The following is a 21,190-nucleotide window of genomic DNA, read 5'->3' as shown; positions in this document are numbered from 1 at the left end:
CCATGTTTGTATGATATATGCGTTGTAGTATATTTCATTAAATACTGATAACTCGAAAATGTTACAAGTTTATTGCTGTATTTTGTTTTTATTTTGTTTTTGTTTTTTTGTTAACGTTATGAGGAGAAGGATAGAAATAAGCATTGAGTTAACTAAGGGTATGGTGATTTTGTACGCGGTTATACATATTATCTATTAATATGAATTTCTTATATTGGACTGCATTGATGCTTTCGTTTTATAACCTCGGTACAGTGCTTTTTAAAAAGTAGAACAATATAAATGTATTTATTTCAACATAAAAGTAGTTATCCAATATATTTATGGAGTTAAGAGTGAGACTACCTTATTCATTGATTATTTATATGACAGCTTGCGACGTTGGTAAATATGGTAAAGATTGTAAATATACCTGTAATTGTGCTACTTCTGGATGTGATGCCAACAACGGAAAATGTAACATACCCGGATGTGACGTCGGATGGGAAGGTTCAAGGTGTGACATAGGTAAACCGTTATCTGTATAAAAATCAGTAAAAAAAATAGTGGATATTTTACAAAAGATTGTTTAATTCTCTCTAGCAGATAGTTTAAAGGCATTGCCTGATGTTAAAACATAATGTTAATTCAAAACGTTTTGTCATTCTATCAATGTTCTGATGTGTATGTAATACATAAGACAAATATTAACATAGGATTTAAGTTTTTTACTTAAGTACATTTCTTGAGTTTGATATCCATTAAATTGAAACGTAATTGCTAATCCATGTTCTCATATTTTCCATTGCATATCAGCTTGTAATATCAGCTCATTTGGCAATAACTGTTATCACACCTGTCACTGTATCGTACCAGGATGTAACAGATTCACTGGGGTATGTATGGTAGAGGGATGTGAGGTTGGCTGGAAAGGCTCGGCTTGTGACAAAGGTATGCCTATTATTTATGTTGAAATATTTTTGATGATATCTAATAAAGATGAGTTTTGTTTTTTCTATTCACCATGACTGTATGGTTGCGGATTATATCTATTTTTTTTTCAATAGAGAAAGAGTTTAGCTAACCATATTTCAGTGTCTCCCTAACATAACAGGAAATAAATACTTGGCGTTATGCATTTAGGAATAAGAGCATCGGTATATCACGAGATCAAATATCCAAATTAGAAGAAGAAAATAACAAAACAAAAACACTATTGAATGATTCAAATAATAAAATATGTGTCTGCATAATATACTGACAACAAAGCAACGCTAACTAGTATTGATATATGTTTTAAGTTGAGATATGGTCATGAGTCCTTGTAACAGTTTGTGAAAGTCTGACAATTTCATTATTGCTGCAAAACAAAATCGCTTTAAACGTTTATGTTGAAAAAAATACTGTTATATGTTATAGATGCAGCTCAGATAAACAGTAACGTTAGTCAATGTAGTGATGAGGTGAGTAAATACAGGTAGGCAAAATTGTGATAATATACATATAAAGATAATGGTTTTTAAATGTATTTATCTTTAAACAACGTTGTGGCAATATACATATACAGAAAATGGTTTTGAAATGCATTTATCTATATACAGCATTGTGCATTTTCTTAACATTAGGAAATTATAGTTTCCATAATAAACATTTATGCACACCTATGTCATAAAAAAATTTAAAAAATCATATAATCAATTTCGTTTCAGATATCGATTGGCTTTGCATTGCTGGGAACATTGCTGTTTATTTCTATCTGTTTCAACATAGGACAAATGATAGATCGTATGAGGTATGAACAGTATCATCAAACGTTGAAAATTGTTGTGCAAAATACACAATATATATTTGAAGAGTATATTCAATGTATGTCTGCCCTGCAGGAAGGGCGTAAGAATTGTATGATCCATTGCATGATCGTAGGAGGCGACTAAATTTGGGATCTTACCTTTTCTCTTCTTTCTGAACAACTTTCTTCTTCCTAATGTCTCCCTTGACAATGCCTCACTTTTGGCCTTTAGCTGAGCGTTCGCCGCTGTGGGCTTGTGTCCCCTAACCGAGACATAACAGAGTCTTTAACAATGGTAGTTGTTACTCCTGCTTAGCGCTCAGCATATTTGGAGTGGGACGACTGGTTCGTCCGTTGTCAGTATAATGTAACCGGGTGGTGTGTCCTGCTAGGTGTCTTCGACAGTATGCTTCAGTGAGGCAGCACTATAAATCGGCAAAAGTTCCGGCCTATCACAAGGAGACTTAACACGAACATACCGCAGCCTCCCAAAACACATATGCGCACTCACCACACGCATGCATGTCGCACGCACGGGAAGCCGTCCTTAAATGACCTTAGCTGTTAATATGACGTTAAACGAAATACACCAAACCAAACCAAACAATGTATGTCGAATAATGTACATTCTACTGCTTTTAATCCTTTTAGGATTCGATAATGATGATGAATTGAAAAGGTGATACTTTGATTAGTATGATTAATAATATAAATTGTTGTTGAATTCAAATACCTTCACATTAATATATATCTATGTAAGCATGAAAGCTATGTCTTGTACTGGTAAATACAATAGTGATCTTTTTCCAACATCTATGGATAAATAAATTAGTTTAGAATAAAAAAAAATGCTAATAAATTAAATATAGTTGATTTCCATAGTAATGGCTAAGTGCTATGTCTTAATTAATTCCTATAAAACATTTCTTTCAGAACAAAAAGGAAAAATTTCAAGCCTGAACAGTCCGACAACGTAATGAAAAATCAAAGTAAGGGACATAAACTGTTTGAAGTCAAAAAGTGATGTATTTATGAAAGGTTATCTAAAGAGAAAAATACATATCATTAATAATGTTGAAGATTGTATAAAATCTTAATGAAAGACAATGGATTATGAAAGCACTCGTGTGTTTGCGGACAGTTACTGTACATGAGATTGAACCCGGTCTTCTCAACCCTGCGAATCTTTTTTTTTTTTTTAAATATGTACATGTAGATATGTATCTTTGATATGAATACATATACTTATATTGGTTATAACTGTAAAAATAAATCAATTGCACCCAAAGAAAAGTTTCTATTTCCTAATGCATGTTTTGATTAAGAAAATAATAAATAACCTCTTTCTCTGTTTAAATTGTAGATTCGTTGAATGACAACAATTACGACGAATTAGAAGCGTCAAAAGTTGGACAAGCAAGGAATGTTTATGATACAATAACTAGATAGGTGTGATTTAGATCTACACAAATATGACACTTTTGAAGTCTTAAAAGATATGAAATGTTAATCACAGTAAACTGTTTGTAACAGGAGTACACAAGACAATAGCATGATCAGCTGATTAGAACAAAGAAGTTCCTGAGTAACATTACATTTTTGTAGTCACCATCTTTTACATATATATAATATGAATTATTCGTGTGTCTTCAAATTATAACGCTGTGTCGTCAAGAGGTCAGCAAATTGTCAGAAAATAAAGACACGGGTTCCTGCTGTCAGTGTCTAGCACATATACCATCAGTGGTCAACGCAAATAAAGAGTTGTGAGGTTTAAAAAATAAGAATGTCATAACATTAATAAGAAAGTGACCATCATGTAGTTTTTAAGTGTTTGACAGTTTTACCTGGACGTCAAACGGATGGGAGGATAAAACACATGTCGTTGAGTTCGTGACAAACTTATGTAGGGTGGAGTCCATGTTCCTGTTTTTGACCAGCAGTTAGATTTCTACACTAATGAATTCAGGTATTTGCTCCTAAACATCGGCAATGTCAACTCATTCTAATAGTCCTGAAATGAATTCCATGGCTTCTGTTTTACGAATTGTATCAGCTACATGATTTTCTTTTTAATTGTTTACTTTTGTGTAAACTTACTTTCCATCAGATATTTGCTATTGATTATCATTGAATGTTGAATTGTTGCGTCGTTGTTGTCTAAAGCTTATTTGAAATCTTCTGGACTGTGTAAAGAACTATTTGTAAACTATTATACACATTACGACTGAACATACATGGACTATTTAATGGCTTCAACTTTCAATATCGCTTTACTTCAAGAGTTTATGATTATGCCATATCACATATCTTATTGATGTAAACAGTTACAAATAAATGAAATACATTAAGGTTGCCAAGCAATTTGGTTTTATTTATTATTTCATTTTGTGTCGAGCAAGTAGCAGTGTCAATGTTCCGTTGAAGAAGATATATCTAGCCACCGTGAATATAAGATTATTTCTTTGATGAAAATGGATGTAAACAAGAAAATGATACTTGGATTCCTATGTTTTTACTTACTCCATAGGAAATATGTGTTGATATGATTTTCTGTTTTAATATTCGTGTGATCTGTGTACTGTTTCTTATGATTTCGGTATCAATACATTTATTAGATCATGGATATGTATCGGAATATCGGAGGCTCTACAGGTACAAGTAGATGGTCATTCTAGCTTCGGACTCTGAATTGTTATATTTGGCTTATTAGGTCAAAGGAGATAAGTCAATTTATACATGTGACACTCATGATAATATGCCATCATTCCAATTGTATTCGTCTGATCAGACAAAACGATACTGTAATGTATTATTTTGTATTTAACCCTACTTAACAGCTCAAAATAAACGTCCACGTGGTTATATTGCTTGACGTCCATACGGTATTTGTACTTTGTGCATTGAGTGATATAAAGATATGACTCGAAAATTATAAACATTGTATTTCTTAACTCCACTAGGGCATTCGCCTTATAACTAGTTTAGAATTATATCCAAAACGTTACAATAGGTAATATGGATTGTTATGTTTTCTGATCGCTTATCACCAATCATTATATAATTTTGATAGCTTCAGTATTATTTGAGACACCAACGACTTAGTTATGGTTCACATTTTTTGTTTTGTTATTCCCTTCATCTTAGAACTAACACCAAAACATGGCCAAACTATGTTTTATTTTGCTGCCACATATTTTAAAAGTATAAAGAAAACTACGTTTATCTCAGGCAAATTTAATGAAGTGCTGCAAAGCTTTAAGTACACATATTGTAAAATTATCTACCTACTCCCACGATAAAGCTATGTCAGTTAATGGTACATGTAGGTCCATATTACTAGGGTTAAAATAACAATAACACTTACTCATCTAACCCACTCATTCGATAAAGGTATAAAAGAACCCTAGTAATGAGGTTAAGATAGGGTACTAACAGTTTATCGGCGTACCTTCTTATGAGATAAAGGTCATTAGTAATTTTAGGATGCTTAGGTTAAGTCATTAAGGTAACTTAAAATGTAAAAGGGCTATTTCTGAGATTAAGTTACGGTAGCTACAGAGGAGGTCTGTTTCTGAGATGAAGGCACTATCTTAGAGTTGATGGGAAATGCTGAATTCTGATAAAATATATAATATTTACAGTGAATGTGGAGGGGCCTACCTCTGAGGTAAGGTATGTGACTGAAAGATTAATACATGTGTGTAGTTGAAAATTACCAAGATAAAAGTATGGTACCGAAAGTTAATGGGAGGGTCATTCTACTGAGTATAAGATATGTACCTCATATACAAAACAGCGACGGCATATATTCCGGAAAACTTACATAATATGACTATGTATATATAGTTTGTGTCATTGAACTCTTTTGTAGAAATACGCAGTATAAGTTATTTTAGCTGTATGAAATGAAGTATATACAAGTCCGTGATACTTACCAAGCTACCAAGTTCTCACACTAATCACTATGTCTCGCATGTGATTAATAAACAAAACATACCCACACATGTACTGATGGTTTTTTTCTTTCTCTTATGTAATACCTTATCTACTTAGATGTTTTTAATACATTTAGAATGGACCATCTACCTTGTCACAAATGTCTAAGATAAAAAGTTGTATCACCATAATAAAGTGTAGTGAACACACACATACTACCATATCTAATATGTACACAATCGATTTTATCTCCTCCAACGAACTTCCTGGTGTCAAAGCGGGTGAACATAGAGGAGAGCGACACTTTGTTTAGTTTTTTCTTCAACATGGAATTTTACATACACGGGGAACACGGGATCCTGCATTTCATCATCTTAGGATGTGTCGCTGTATTTCCTGAATTTGTTTATTCGTCATGTAAGTAATCAGCATTTAAAAAATGAATATATTCATATATAAATCAGTGTAATTCAGTCTTTATCAACAGGATAATAATATTTGAGTACAATATGTTTCATTGAATATCTAGTTATTTCGACCGTAATATATACCCCAACAAGAGAAAGAAAACAAGAATGTTTTATTTTGCATTAGCAGTAATATCTGGGTGTAGTTTATAGATTGTGTGTTTGTTATATATGGCTCGTGTCAGACCACTGAGATGACGTTTTAGAGAGATTTGATATCTAACTGGAGTTAAGCTTCGTGTATATCACAAATGGAATGTGACCTTTATACGTGTATAGGAAACCCCTTACATATCATCGCGCGACCGAAAAGGGGGAGGGGGGAGGGGGGGGGGGGGGGGGGGGGGTATTGCATGAGTGTCTATGAGATAGCTTGAGGTATCTGCAGATTGATCAATCAAGGGGTTTTTTTTTATTGAAACCCTTTGTACGAAAAAGACGACTGTTTCCCATGCTTTAATTGATATTTTGAAATATAGACATACAATAAAGACTTTCATGCATGGTCAAGCCGACAAACCATACATTGTATGTAGACTCTCTTCATTTTGAAGCCATTAAGAACATTACTCATCTATAATTAGTTTCCACTATTTAACACGTGTACACTATTCAGAAAAATAGATACCCTAGATACATTTGTCTTAATAAAATATCTGAATGAATTATATTAAACTTTACTGAAGAAATGTCCAATTGGTAATCTCTTACGAAAACAGTCCATTATCATCATGCTTTAAAATAATGTCGTTTTCTAGAGTGAGCCTTTCAGAAACACCTTTCAGTAATTGTAAATTTAACTGATAATAAAATAAGGCAGATCTTTTCAATTTCAAAAACGAACCAATATATTCTCATCTCAATTCTGGTAATATAAACTAGAGATTTCAAAGCTTAAAGATCGTATAAACATCTATCAGTCAACACAAGTAAAAATTATGTGCCAGAAAATATGAAAATATTATAATATTCAAAAACATACGAAAAGTCACGCATGTTCGCGTGCATCCTATACAATGAATATACTTTCCAACTTTCATGTACGGAAACTACGGTTTATCTATACATGTATATGTACAATTTTACTTTGTTTGTGTGCTAAACCGAAGTATTGCGCCACGTAAACTAGACAACATAGGTATTATCGCTACTGAGATAGGTACAATGTGAATTTGTCCTTATCGATGATTGTTACGAACATAAAAATATCACGAACGCAACCTGGCGGAGAAAAATGATACCGAGGTATCCATTATATAATCATGACTACCGGAACGTCTGCATTATATTGTTTATTTAAAAAGTCCAAGAAGGATGTACGCGGATGATTATCCGTAAATCGGGTTCCGCACTGATTTTCAAATGTTTATTAAGGGGGAGCTAAGCGGCCATCTTGTGGAATATGACATTTTTTAAAAGTTTCTATATTATCTTACCTATATGTCCCAAGACTGATTACTGTCGTCAAATATCTTCCAAAATAACAATAATAACACAATAACAGAAGAAAATAAACAAGAACGTAATTAATAGAAAATAGTTAACTTTTCATTGATTTTTCACGTGGCTGCAGTTACTGCGGTCAGGAAGTGTGAATTTTAACTTTTAAAGTTTTTATTAGATGCATATATTATCCAACTAGGGCCATTAGATTTTCTTTTTTCGATAACATGTGGAAATGCCAAGAAATTGGAAATTTCAACGATGTCCACACTGCGAGACATAAGTTGTTTTGGGGCGATATGACTTGTTTGCGATGTTTACAAAATCAAAACGCTTAAAAAAAGCTTGGCATATTATGTACACAGGCACACAGTCATCATTAACACCCAGCTAATACATGAGTTGGATTTTCAGGCACACAGCCCTAGCCTCCCAGCACTTGCATTGTAGAGGCGAGCCCCAAGACAACCTTCCTCGTCAAGACAGAACGTCTGATACTACCCCATCCTACCTTGGGCTCCTTATAAAATACCTTGAAACAGCATGCTTAGCATGAGTTACCTGAGTTGACTGAGACACCCTATAGTCCCCTATACATGAGTTACCCGAGTTGACTGAGACACCCTATAATCCCCTATACATGAGTTACCCCAGTTGACTGAGACACCCTATAGTCCCCTATACATGAGTTACCTGAGTTGACTGAGACACCCTATAGTCCCCTATACATGAGTTACCTGAGTTGACTGAGACACCCTATAGTCCCCTATACATGAGTTACCTGAGTTGACTGAGACACCCTATAGTCCCATATACCTGAGCTACCTGAGTTGACTGAGACACCCTATAGTCCTCTATACCTGAGTTACCTGAGTTGACTGAGACACCCTATAGTCCCCTATACATGAGTTACCTGAGTTGACTGAGACACCCTATAGTACCCTATACTTGAGTTACCCGGGTTGACTGAGACACCCTATATTCCCCTATACATGAGTTACCTGTGTTGACTGAGACACCCTATAGTCCCCTATACATCAGTTACCTGAGTTGACTGAGACACCCTATAGTCCCCTATACATGAGTTACCTGAGTTGACTGAGACACCCTATAGTCCCCTATACATGAGTTGACCGAGACATCCTATAGTCCTCTATACATGAGTTACCTGAGTTGACAGAGACACCACATAGTCCCCTATACTTGAGTTACCCGGGTTGACTGAGACACCCTATAGTCCCCTATACATGAGTTACCTGAGTTGACCGAGACACCCTATAGTCCTCTATACATGAGTTACCCGAGTTGACTGAGACACCCTATAGTCCCCTATACATGAGTTACCTGAGTTGACCGAGACACCCTATAGTCCCCTATACTTGAGTTACTTGGGTTGACTGAGACACCCTATAGTCCCCTATACCTGAGTTACCTGAGTTGACTGAGACACCCTATAGTCCCCTATACTTGCCAAACCAGTTTTGCAAACTCACCTGGGTGACAACACGTGTACTACACGTGTATGATATGACCTGTCACAGTTGAGTAACCTCAATAGTACACATTGTAGTAAGGAGTATCCTGACAACACCCCCAACCTAAGATTAAAATTATCCTTTTAAATCTAAAAAGCACCTGGTAATTACTGTCTGAAGTCCGCTAATGACTTAATTCTTACCTGATATACCATCTAAAGACTGCAGATTGTCTAAGCTTCATACAAACGACTCAAGTAGTCTGTACCAACATTCTCACGTCCTGGAATTGCCTCAATTCTGAACGTGTATGACTGCAAAAAGAGTGCCCACCTCATAATTCTGGAATTGACCAACTTTGCCTTGTTCATATATATTAAGGGCCGATGATCAGTCTGGAGTACGAATGTGCGGCCATAGAGATAAGGTGAAAACTTCTGTATTCCCCAGATGACTGCCAAACACTCTTTTTCCACAACAGAATAGGTTTGTTGACAGAATTGTAATTTCTTACTTGCATATGCAACAGGGTATGTTTCAACATCCCATTCCTACAGCAAAATTGCACCTAACCCACAATTTGATGCATCAGTCCTCAACACAAATGTTCTTTTCTGGCAAGTGCAGAACTGGTTCCTTCATCAGTATTTGCTTCAGTTCTTGATAAGCCTGTTCTTGTTCCTTTTTCCATACCACTATGTTAGGCTCACCTTTCCTGGTGTATATATTTCTCTTATGAGTGGAAGTATCTATAAAGGACAAGACCTACGTGGACACTCCCTCTCCCTATCTTTTTATTTGAGCTGCCATATCCATTCACTCCACTATACTGTATTCAACATCAAATATTATTCACTATAACATATAGATATAGTAATTACTAATTCAACAAGTTTATCAAGCTCATTTCTTATGAAATTTATTGAAGAGTGTAATGCATTTTAATATTGAATGAACACGAATATTCCAGCTTTAGCTACAGTACCGCTAAAATTCTGTATACATTAGAGTGGCGTTCACTACCCTTGGATATCATTATGCTTATGCGTGAAGTTCTCATATCCATTACTTTTCAGAAAAGCGATGCTCTTAGACTTTTTCTAGTATGGCAATAGTTGTCATAGCAAGTATCTATAAAAGCATTAATATTACTTGATACTGGCTAGTAATGAAAACGTGTTAGCTGGAGACTATCCGTTGACTGTGTACAGCCAGTTCTTTCAGTCCGTTTATCTGTAAACCTGCACTCAGTCTGGAAGATAGGTCTAGATCAACTTTAATTCATCATATTCAATTATACCACTGTAAATATGTTAATCTAGGCGCACTCAAATCTCATTTCCACATTTTACCTGCCATGCAGGTAGGGCGTAAGACTTGCACGTGCTTTCCCCATTACATGAACAGGCGACTTAATTTGGGATCTGATCTTTCCTCTTCTTCCCTGACAACTTTCTTTTTCCTACTGTCTTGCTTACAATGCCTGATTTTTTACTTTGAGTTGAGCGTTCGCCCCTGTGAGGAAGGCTTTGGGTTGTGTCCCCTAGCCAAAACATACCAGATTCTTTAAAAATGGTAGTTGCTGTTCCTGCTTAGCACTTTTGCATTTTTGGAGTGGAACTGGTTCGTCCGTTGTTATTATAATGTGACCGGATGGAGTGTCCTGCTGGATGTCTTCGGCAGTATGCTTCAGTGAGGTAGCTCTGTAAATCGGCAAAAGTTCAGGACTTACACAAGGAAACTAAACGGGAAAATACCACAGCCTCCCAAAACATACATACGCACTCACCACACATGCAAGTCGCACGTAAGGGAGGGCGTCCTTAAATGACATTAGCTGTTGATAGGACGTAAACAATAATAAACCAAACCAAACCAAATTCCACATTTTACCAGATTAGCGAAATGATGAATCAGCGAATCCACATTATGTTGATAGAAATAGGTATATTAATACTGTAATTAGTGCAATCATAATATATCGCTCTGCTTCAAGCTTGGCATGGATCTGCCATCACATAACGAGATAATTTTGTCAACATCGATGATTGCTACGAACATAAAAATATCACGAACGCAACCTGGCGGAGAAAAATGATACCGAGGTATCCATTATATAATCATGACTACCGGAACGTCTGCATTATATTGTATATTTAAAAAGTCCAAGAAGGATGTACGCGGATGAACAGGCGACTTAATTTGGGACCTGATCTTTCCTCTTCTTCCCTGACAACTTTCTTTTTCCTACTGTCTTGCTTACAATGCCTGATTTTTGACTTTGAGTTGAGCGTTCGCCCCTGTGAGGAAGGCTTTGGGTTGTGTCCCCTAGCCAAAACATACCAGATTCTTTAAAAAGCTTGGCATGGATCTGCCATCACATAACGAGATAATTTTGTCAACATAGCGAGATAAATATACCATATAGCGAGATAATAAAACGACATAGCGAGATAATTTAATGCGTTTACGAAGTCGCATCTCGACATCTCGCTGCATTAGATGCTACTACTGACATGGATTTTTTTCTTGTCAACGTCACGACAAGAGTCATGTAGTTTGAATTTGAGACGGCTTTGTTGTTGAGATATAACGATATATAAAATAATTTCAAATTCTGGTTATTATAAGGTTTTAATCAACAAGAACAATATCAATGAGTATTTGATGTACATTTGATTGCTTAGTTCCCTTCTTTTGGAATAGACAACATCGCATTAGGAAAGCCGGCATCACAGAGTTCTGAATTTGGTGGATGGGGTGCTAACAAGGTCGTAGATGGTGTCATAGGGAAAGACGTAGAACCGCATGGAACAGGAAGCTGTAGTTCTACTATCACGACAGGGTCACCACGTGATGCATGGTGGCGTGTTGACCTTGAACACATATCACGTATAAAGACTATAAATGTCACATACAGAGAGCTGTGTAAGTAATTGTCATAGAAACATAGGATAGACAAACATTACATTTCGTGCTCAGTTTAACAAATTTGCCGGTTCATCATCGGATTAAAGCGCTTAATGTGAGAAAAACACAATATTAGATAAATTACATTGGTATAGTAGTATAATATATCTTAGTAACAAATCGAATTTAATAATGATTTTGAAGAATTTAATGTAGGATGCATTTATGACCTCAGAAATAATATAAAAGTTGTGAATGTCGTTTTGATAAAAAAAAAATACGAAAAATTGAAAATATTAATAGATTCTTGAGTCCCAAACATTGGTTAATATGGTTTAAGTACTAATCAATATGACGAGAGGATACTTATTATCATTGAAAATGAATTTACGGACTCTTTCTTACAGATATCACACTTTCAAATATTCTTATAGTCCGTCAAGTGAGACCACCATGATTAGATCATTAGCATAATGAATGGGGATAAAACAATTGCAAAATTATTTTGTATAACTTGATACTCTAATATATATAATATGTTATGCATGGTGTAATATTATACTTAGCAACAGACAAACATATTTATATCACTGTAGTCTTCAATGTTTATTCGATGTCAGTATCTTATGAAGAAGAACTAAATCAATGTTTACGTTATGTAGTCTTACTGATCCATTATAATGTGTACAATTGAAACTCATTTCTTTTATCAATTTCACATTATTATACAATATCTTTTATCTTCAAATAATACTATTTCAGATCCCTTCCGACTTTCTGGGTTTTATCTCTATGTTTCCAATATAACGGCTGTGGACAATCTACCAAGTACAGGACATCTTTGTTACCATGACAATATAAGGGACCCAGATGTCCTCCCCTCATTTAACCAATCACGTCCGTGTACAGTAGACGGGCGATACGTCATATTCTATAACAGACGACCAGCTGATAATGGACCTAAATCTCATATGTACTACTCGAGCACATCGGCTATTGTGGAATTATGTGAGGTTCAGGTGTATGGTAATTATAAATGTTCACTATAATTTTATCTGATGTAATACCTCGTACAATGATGATCAGTAAATAAATACTGCCGTGCATGTCTAATTTTCATAAAACAAACTAATCCTTTATTATTAAATATTATTTCATTTAGCTATGAATAAATGTAACGGCAAATAAATTCAATATAATTTTGTTGTTATGAACTGACAAAATTGAAATATAGTTTGACTTTTTCTTTCTTATAGGATGTCCAGTTAACATGTTTGGACCAGCCTGTAATATAACATGTCACTGTGATGTGGGTGGATGTGATCCGGACAACGGAATCTGTGACGTCACTGGATGTCAGAGTGGATGGATGGAACAATCCTGTTCTACAGGTGAAATGTTATATAAAATGATTCTGTTCAAAAGAAGTCAACCGGCAGAAAGTGGAAGTTTTGAAGTAAGAAGTAAGTTTTAAATCCAATTTGTTAAATTTGATCTTTAATTGTATTTTATTGTATTAAGTTGCTTTCTTTTTCCTATCTAAGAGTGTGGACCCGGCACATTTGGAGCGGACTGTGCCCATACGTGTCACTGTTCAACACCCGGATGTAACATAGAAACTGGACATTGTACTGTAACAGAATGTAAAGAAGGATGGCAAGGGAATGCTTGCGATGCCGGTAATATTGACTTAGTTTGAAGAATAGACAATCATAGAAATCAGACATAGGAACGCTACCATAATTCTGACGATTAAATATCTAATTCCTATGTCTAACTCAGCATTATCATGAATTTTGTAAATTCTGAACAAGCACAAATCAATTACCCAGTCCTGTTTTTGCAAGTAAGAAAACTCAATTGATATGGTGGTGTAAAATTCTTAATTACCTAATTTTCAGGGCCAGATGATCTGATTCTGTTCAGAACTGGAACTGAATGCATTATATTCAGAAAAGGGTATATAAGTTTGTTGTCGCACTTATAACAGGAGTCTCTCTCCCGTACACTTATAACAGAAGCTCTCTTCCTTACACTCATAACAGAAGCTCTCTTCCTTACACTTATAACAGGAAATCTCTCTCCCTTACACTTATAACAGAAGCTCTCTTCCTTACACTCATAACAGAAGCTCTCTTCCTTACACTTATAACAGAAGCTCTCTTCCTTACACTTATAACAGGAGCTCTCTCCCTTACACTTATAACAGAAGCTCTCTTCCTTACACTCATAACAGAAGCTCTCTTCCTTACACTTATAACAGAAGCTCTCTTCCGTACACTTATAACAGGAGCTCTCTTCCTTACACTTATAACAGGAGCTCTCTTCCTTACACTTATAACAGGAGCTCTCTCTTCCGTCAACTTTTCCTAAAACAAATTGCTAGTCATAAACGAGTTTGTGGTCTGGTTCCCAGGGATCTAAAGACTGGGGCTCAAAAGGGAAATAAAGCAATAATTCATGAAAAGTCTTTTCCTTCTGTAAAATGAAATCATTTTCTTCATATTTTGTCCCAAGTATCCTTGGGTGAAGGGGAACCAATTATGCATATACGGTGGGTCTGGCCTCAAAGGGACCGGAGGGGCAGGGTCCAGTTGGGAAAATCGAGGAAATTCTTTCTAATCCTTCTTCTGAGGCAATTGGAGATTTGGTCCCTTTTTTTCTGAAGCATCCATAGGGGAATGTGAAGCAATTTTGTACAAACGTTGGGTCTTGTCCCTTAGGACATATGGGGTTGGGCCCAATAAATCTTGATTTGACCTAGATTTACGGTTATTGTCAATGAAGCATTGTTTTTTTACCTTCCGGAACAGCTTATCTGATTCTCCTTGTGATTTTTGAAGAATCTCCTTGCAAAAATCTATGTTTTTGTTGGGGTTTTTTTTTCTGCGCAAGTTTTATTGAATTTTGAACAAGAATAACGGCTTACTTTTTATGTCGGTAAGCTCTGCTGAGCAACGAAATGAAATATATAGAGATTACACAACGAGTTTCGAGACTATCTAGAGTGAAAGAAATACCATATACAACAACTATGAGTCGGTGTGACCTGTTTCTACCACAAATGAAGAGCTATTTTGGAGACAAATCGACTTGATTTGTGCCAGTGTGTTTTCTTTTGACGATAACAGATCGGGTGAAAAATTATGACAAAATGTTAATGCCCCTAATCAGTATGCAAAACTAACAATTTTGGAAATGTGGGGAAATATTACAATTGGTTACAAATCATGAGAACTTTTTATTTCCAAAGCAATAAACTGATAGACACATATATATCTATTTTTGAATAATGACTAAAGATAACTGTAATCTATGTAAACTACTTCTAGTATGTTATCATTTCCGGGACCTCACCTCATACAGAGGCCTTCAAGCATTAGCTAATAAAAACGCATTGAACCACGTGATAAAAAAAGTGTCCCGCTCAAAGGTCACCGTGTCAACCAATCAAAACGAATATAGAGTTTATTCTAAGTGTTGTATAAACTGAACGCTATTTAACAGTTGTAATGATTATTTCATGTCATTGGAGTTGAATAAACACCCATCTATTTTGGTAAAAACGTGGATAAATATTGTTTCGTCATATACGTCAAAATGAAACTAATTCAACGTCAGAGGTCATTTTACTTTGGAAACACGTATAGGAACGCTGTTAAAGGGATTTTGATCATCATATGACATTCTGTTATATACTTTCTAACGGATTTTATATCATTAATATGTAATTAAGTTCTTTTGTTTATCACAAGACAGTATAGGTTCGTGAAAGAAAAAGTCAGGGCCCATTTTTAAAATGTACAAAACGATACTAATATCTTTGATTGTGAATTATTGAATTTTCCTGTGTTCGTACTAATATGTAAAATCCGTTGAAAACTGATTCTGAAATTACTGTAATTAAACTGTTTTTCTTTTAGAGTGTGGTGATGGTAGATTTGGTCAGAACTGTATACAGACATGTCACTGTGCTCTGCCAGGCTGTGACCGCTTCAATGGGAGTTGTACAATTACAGGATGTGAATCTGGATGGACAGGAGTGGCCTGTGATATAGGTTATATTTTATTGGATCAGCATGTAGAGCGACATTAAATCAAATGAACAAAAACGAAATAGTATGACTATTACTTTTATCAAAGGGTATACAAACACAGAGTGTTAAAATAAACTATGCATGGAGATTTGATAACATTAATTTTCCCGTTAATATGACATATTTTTAATGATAGACATTTTTCTAACGAACTATTCCATGTTTGTTTCAGCCTGTCCAGAAAAACAATTTGGTAGGGAATGTAAACAAATATGCCACTGTGCTGTTCCTGGTTGTGACAGATTCAGTGGACAATGTACCAGGCCAGGATGTTAGGCTGGATGGGAAGGATTGAGTTGTGACAAAGGTAATACTGTATCCTTCAGTTTACTATTATCACCCATAACCTTGGTCCCTGTTTGTATGATATATACGTTGTTGTATATTTAATTAAATACTGATAACTGGAAAATGATACAAGCTCATTGCTGTATTTTTTTCGTTTAACGTTATGAGGCGAAGGATAGAAATTACTAAGGTGAATTACGTTGTTTGGAGATGGAAAAGATTTATGACGTAACTGTATGATAACAGAAACGTTAAGTTAACTGATGATTTTGTATGCGGTAAAACATATTATCTAATAATATGAAAGTCTTATGTTGTACTACATTTGTACTTTCGCTCGGTAACGTCGGTACAGTGTTTTTTTAAAGACATACAACAACATAAATGTATTTATAACAACATAGAAGTATTTATCCAATATATTTATAGAATTAAGAGTCAGACTACCTTATTCATTGATTTGTATATAACAGCATGCGACGTTGGTAAATATGGTAAAGACTGTAAGTATAACTGCAACTGTGCTACTTCTGGATGTGACGCCAACAATGGAAAATGTAAGGTACCCGGATGTGACGTCGGATGGGAAGGTTCAAGGTGTGACATAGGTAAATCTTAATCTGTATCAAAATCAGTAAGAACAAATAGTGGATATTTTACAAAAAAATTATATGCATGGACTGATATTAAAATATAATGTTAATACAAAACGTTTTGTCGTCATTCCATCAATGTTCGATTGTGTATGTAATACAAAGAACAAATATTAGCGTGGGATTTAAGTTTTTTTTTAAATTTCTCGAGTTTGATATCCATTAAATGGGAACGTATTTGCTAATATATATTCTCATATTTTCCGTTTTATATCAGCTTGTAATATCAGCTCATTTGGCAATAACTGCTATCACACCTGTCATTGTGCCGTACCCGGATGTAACAGATTCACCGGGGAATGCATCGTAGAGGGATGTAAAGTTGGCTGGAAAGGCTCGGCTTGTGACAAAGGTATGCCAATTATTTATGTGGAAATATTTATTGATCAATAAAGATGACATCTAATTTAGATAAGTTTTGTTGTTTTCTATTCATCATCACTGTATGGTTGCGGATTATATATTTTTTTCGATAGAGAAAGAGTCTAGCGAGCCCTATTTCAGTGTCTCTCTAACACAACAGTGAATAAATACTTAGTGATATTCATTTAGAAATATGTATGGTGGCATATTTCTGCCATCGAGTTGCCGACTTACGACATAAAGATGTCGACATATTTCCGAGAAGATGTCAACATCATAAAGAAATATGTCGACATAAACCGAAAAATATGTCGACTTATTTACTTAATTGCCGAGATAATAACGCCGTGATAATTATGTAGGAAGTCGGAAACTCGGCCTTTTATCGCACGGTGGCATATTTCTGCCAGCCAATTCCTAGATAATTATCACGACAATATTATCTCGGTAACTAAACTATTAAGTCGACATATTTTTCGGTTTATGACGGCATACTTTTTTATGATGTCGACATCAACTCAGAAATATGTGGACATATTTAAGTCGTAAGTCGGCAACTCGATGGCAGAAATATGCCACCATAAATATGAACATCAGTATATCACGAGATCAAATATCCAATTTAGAAGAAGAAAATAACAAAACAAAGCCAAGACACTTTTGAATTATCCAAATAATAAGATATGTGTCTGCATAATATACTGACAACAAAGCAACGCTAACTAGTATTGATATATGTTTAAGCTGAGATATGGTCATGAGTCCTAGTAACAGTTTGTGAAAGTCTGACAATTTCATTATTAAAACAAAATGTCTTTAAACGTTGATGTTGAAAAAATAATGTTATTTGTTTTAGAAGCAACTCAGATAAACAGTAACGATAGTCATTCTACCGATGAGGTTAGTACATACAGGTAGGCAAAATTGTGATAATATACATATACAGATAAAAAAAATTTAAATCGTTTATCTTTAAACAACGTTGTGATAATATACATGTACATAAACAGAAAATGATTTTTAAATACATATATCTATACAAAATTGTGCCGTTTCTTAATATTAGGAAGTTAAAGTTTTCTTAATAAATGTTTATGCACACATATGTCATCAAAATGTCATATAATCAATTTCGTTTCAGAAGTCGATAGGCTTTGCATTGCTGGGGACATTGCTGTTTATTTCTATCTGTTTCAACATAGGACAAATGATAGATCGTATGAGGTATGAACAGTATTATCAAACGTTGAACATTGTTGTGCAAAATACACAATATATATTTGAAGAGTAAATGAAAAGAATGTCTGCCCTGCAGGTAGGGCGTAAGAATTGTACCTGCTGCCTCCATTGTATGATCGTAGGCAGGCAACTAAATTTGGGATCATATCTTTTCTCTTCTTTCTTAACATCTTTCTTCTTCCTAATGTCTCCCTTGACAATGCCTCACTTTTGGCCTTTAGCTGAGCGTTCGCCGCTGTGGGCTTGTGTCCCCTAGCCGAGACATAACAGAGTCTTTTAAAATGGTAGTTGTTACTCCTGCTTAGCGTTCAGCATATTTGGAGTGGGACGACTGGTTCGTCCGTTTTCAGTATAATGTGACCGGGTGGTGTGTCCTGATGGGTGTCTTCGGCAGTATGCTTCAGTGAGGTAGCATTATAAATCGGCAAAAGTTTCGGCCTATCACAAGGAGACTTAACACGAACATACCGCAGCCTGCCAAAATACACATGCGCATGCGCACTCACCACACGCATACATGTCGCACGCACGGGAGGACGTTAAACAAAATAAACCAAACTAAACCAAACAATGTATGTCGAATAATGTACATTCTACTGCTTTTAATCCCTTTAGGATTCGATAATGATGATGAGTTAAAAAGGAGATACTTTAATTAGCATAATTAATAATATCAATTGGTGTTGCATTCAAATACCTTCACATTAATATATATCTATATGGGCATGAGAGCTATGTCTTGTACTGGTAAATATAATAGTGATCATTTTCCAACATCTATGGATAAATAAATTAGGTTGGAATAAAAAAAAAATGCTAACAAATTAAATATAGTTGATTTCCATAATAATGACTAAGTGTTATGTCTTCATTAATTCCTATGAAATATTTCTTTCAGAACAAAAAGGAAGAATTTAAAGTCTGAACAGTCTGACAACGAAATGAAATATCAAAGTAAGGGACATAAACTGTTCGCAGTCAAAAAGTGATGTATTCATGAAAGATTATTTAAAGAGGACAATAAATATAATTAATAATGTTCAAGATTGCATAAAATCTTAATGAAAGACAATGGATTATGAAAGCACTCCTGTGTTTGTGGACAGTTACTGTACAGGAGAATGAACCCGGTCTTCTAAACCCTGGAATCTTTTTTTTTAATATGTACATGTTGATATGTATCTTTGATATGAATTCATATACTTATATTGGTTATAACTGAGAAAATAAATCAATTGCACCCAAAGAAAAGTTTCTATTTCATAATGCATGTTTTGATTAAGAAATTGAAAAATAACCTCTTTCTCTTTTTAACTTGTAGATTCGCTGAATGACAACAATTACGACGAATTAGAAGCGTCAAAAGTTGGACAAGCAAGGAATGTTTATGATACAATTGCCAGATAGGTGTGCTTTAGATCTACACAAATATGACACTTTTGAAGACTTAAAATATGTGAAATGTTAATCTGGATCACAGTAAACTGTTTGTAACAGGAGTACACAAGACAATAGCATGATCAGATGATTAGAACAAAGAAGATAATGAGAACATTACCTTTTTGCAGTCACCATCTTTTACAAATATACAATAGGAATTATTAGTGTGTTCTCAAATTATAACGCTGTGTCGTCAAGAGGTCAGCAAATTGTTGAAAATAAAGACACGGGTTCCTGCTGTCAGTGTCTAGCACATAACCATCAATGGTCAGCGCAAATAAGGAGTTGTGAGGTTTAAAAAATACGAATGTCATAACATTAATAAGAAAGTGACCATCATGTAGTTTATAAGTGTTTTACAGTTTAACCTGGACGTCAAACGGATGGGAGGATAAAACACATGTCGTTGAGTTCGTGACAAACTTATGTAGGGTGGAGTCCATGTTCCTGTTTTTGACCAGCAGCTAGAGTTCTACACTAATGAATTCAGACATTTGCTTCTAAACATCGGCAATGTCAACTCATTCTTATAGCCATGGAATGAATTCCATGGCTTCTGTTTTACGAATTGTATCAGCTACATGATTTTTCTTTTAATTGTTTACTTTTGTGTAAACTTACTTTCCATCAGATATTTGCTATTGATTATCATTGAATGTTGAATTGTTGGGTCGTTGTTGTCTAAGCTTATTTGAAATCTTCTGGACAGTGTAAAGAGCTATTTGTAAACTATTATACACATTACGACTGAACATACATGGACTATTTAATGGCTTCACCTTTCAATATAGCTTTACTTCAAGAGTTTATGATTATACCATATCACATATCTTATTGATGTAAACAGTTACAAATAAATGAAATACATTAAGGTTGACAAGCGAATTTGGTTTTATTTATTATTTCATTTTGTGTCGAGCAAGTAGCAGTGTCGATGTTCCGTTGAAGAAGATATAGCTAGCCACCGTGAATATAAGATTATTTCTTTAGTTAACAGTCCTACAATCTTTCTTTGATGAAAATGGATGTAAACAAGAAATTGATACTTGGATTCCTATGTTTTTACTTACTCCATAGGAAATATGTGTTGATATACTTTTCTGTTTTA

At 34.8% G+C, this 21,190-nt stretch overlaps 2 protein-coding genes across 5 annotated transcripts in view; both read left to right on the top strand.

Moving 5' to 3' along the window:
• LOC117326459 (multiple epidermal growth factor-like domains protein 10) overlaps positions 1–2,792 on the top strand; it is a 39,624-nt gene extending 36,832 nt beyond the window's left edge. The window contains exons 19-20 of the mRNA XM_033883207.1: positions 1,689–1,771; positions 2,702–2,792. Coding sequence (XP_033739098.1) covers positions 1,689–1,771; positions 2,702–2,792 — 174 coding nt within the window. The remainder of the gene's footprint in view (positions 1–1,688; positions 1,772–2,701) is intronic.
• Positions 2,793–5,982: 3,190 nt separating this feature from the next.
• On the top strand, positions 5,983–20,957 carry LOC117325581 (tyrosine-protein kinase receptor Tie-1-like). Of its 4 annotated transcripts, XM_033881915.1 has the most exons (13): positions 5,983–6,124; positions 11,799–12,020; positions 12,765–13,028; positions 13,259–13,393; positions 13,547–13,681; positions 15,926–16,060; positions 16,272–16,406; positions 16,861–16,995; positions 17,258–17,392; positions 18,260–18,303; positions 18,545–18,627; positions 19,541–19,596; positions 19,964–20,957. In XM_033881915.1, exons 1-7 carry the CDS (start codon positions 6,034–6,036, stop codon positions 16,373–16,375), a joined length of 1,086 nt encoding a protein of 361 aa, XP_033737806.1. In that variant the 5' UTR covers positions 5,983–6,033; the 3' UTR covers positions 16,376–16,406; positions 16,861–16,995; positions 17,258–17,392; positions 18,260–18,303; positions 18,545–18,627; positions 19,541–19,596; positions 19,964–20,957. The 4 variants fall into 4 exon arrangements, with proteins under 4 accessions (XP_033737806.1, XP_033737805.1, XP_033737807.1 ...); XM_033881914.1 differs by having other exon boundaries at positions 16,272–16,995; XM_033881916.1 differs by having other exon boundaries at positions 16,272–16,995; positions 18,260–18,317.
• The last annotated feature ends 233 nt before the right edge of the window (positions 20,958–21,190 follow it).

The sequence above is a fragment of the Pecten maximus genome, chromosome 4 (genome assembly GCF_902652985.1).
Source record: "Pecten maximus chromosome 4, xPecMax1.1, whole genome shotgun sequence".
In the NCBI taxonomy this organism is placed as follows: Eukaryota; Metazoa; Mollusca; class Bivalvia; order Pectinida; family Pectinidae; genus Pecten; species Pecten maximus.
This window is presented reverse-complemented; position numbering and strand designations above follow the sequence as displayed.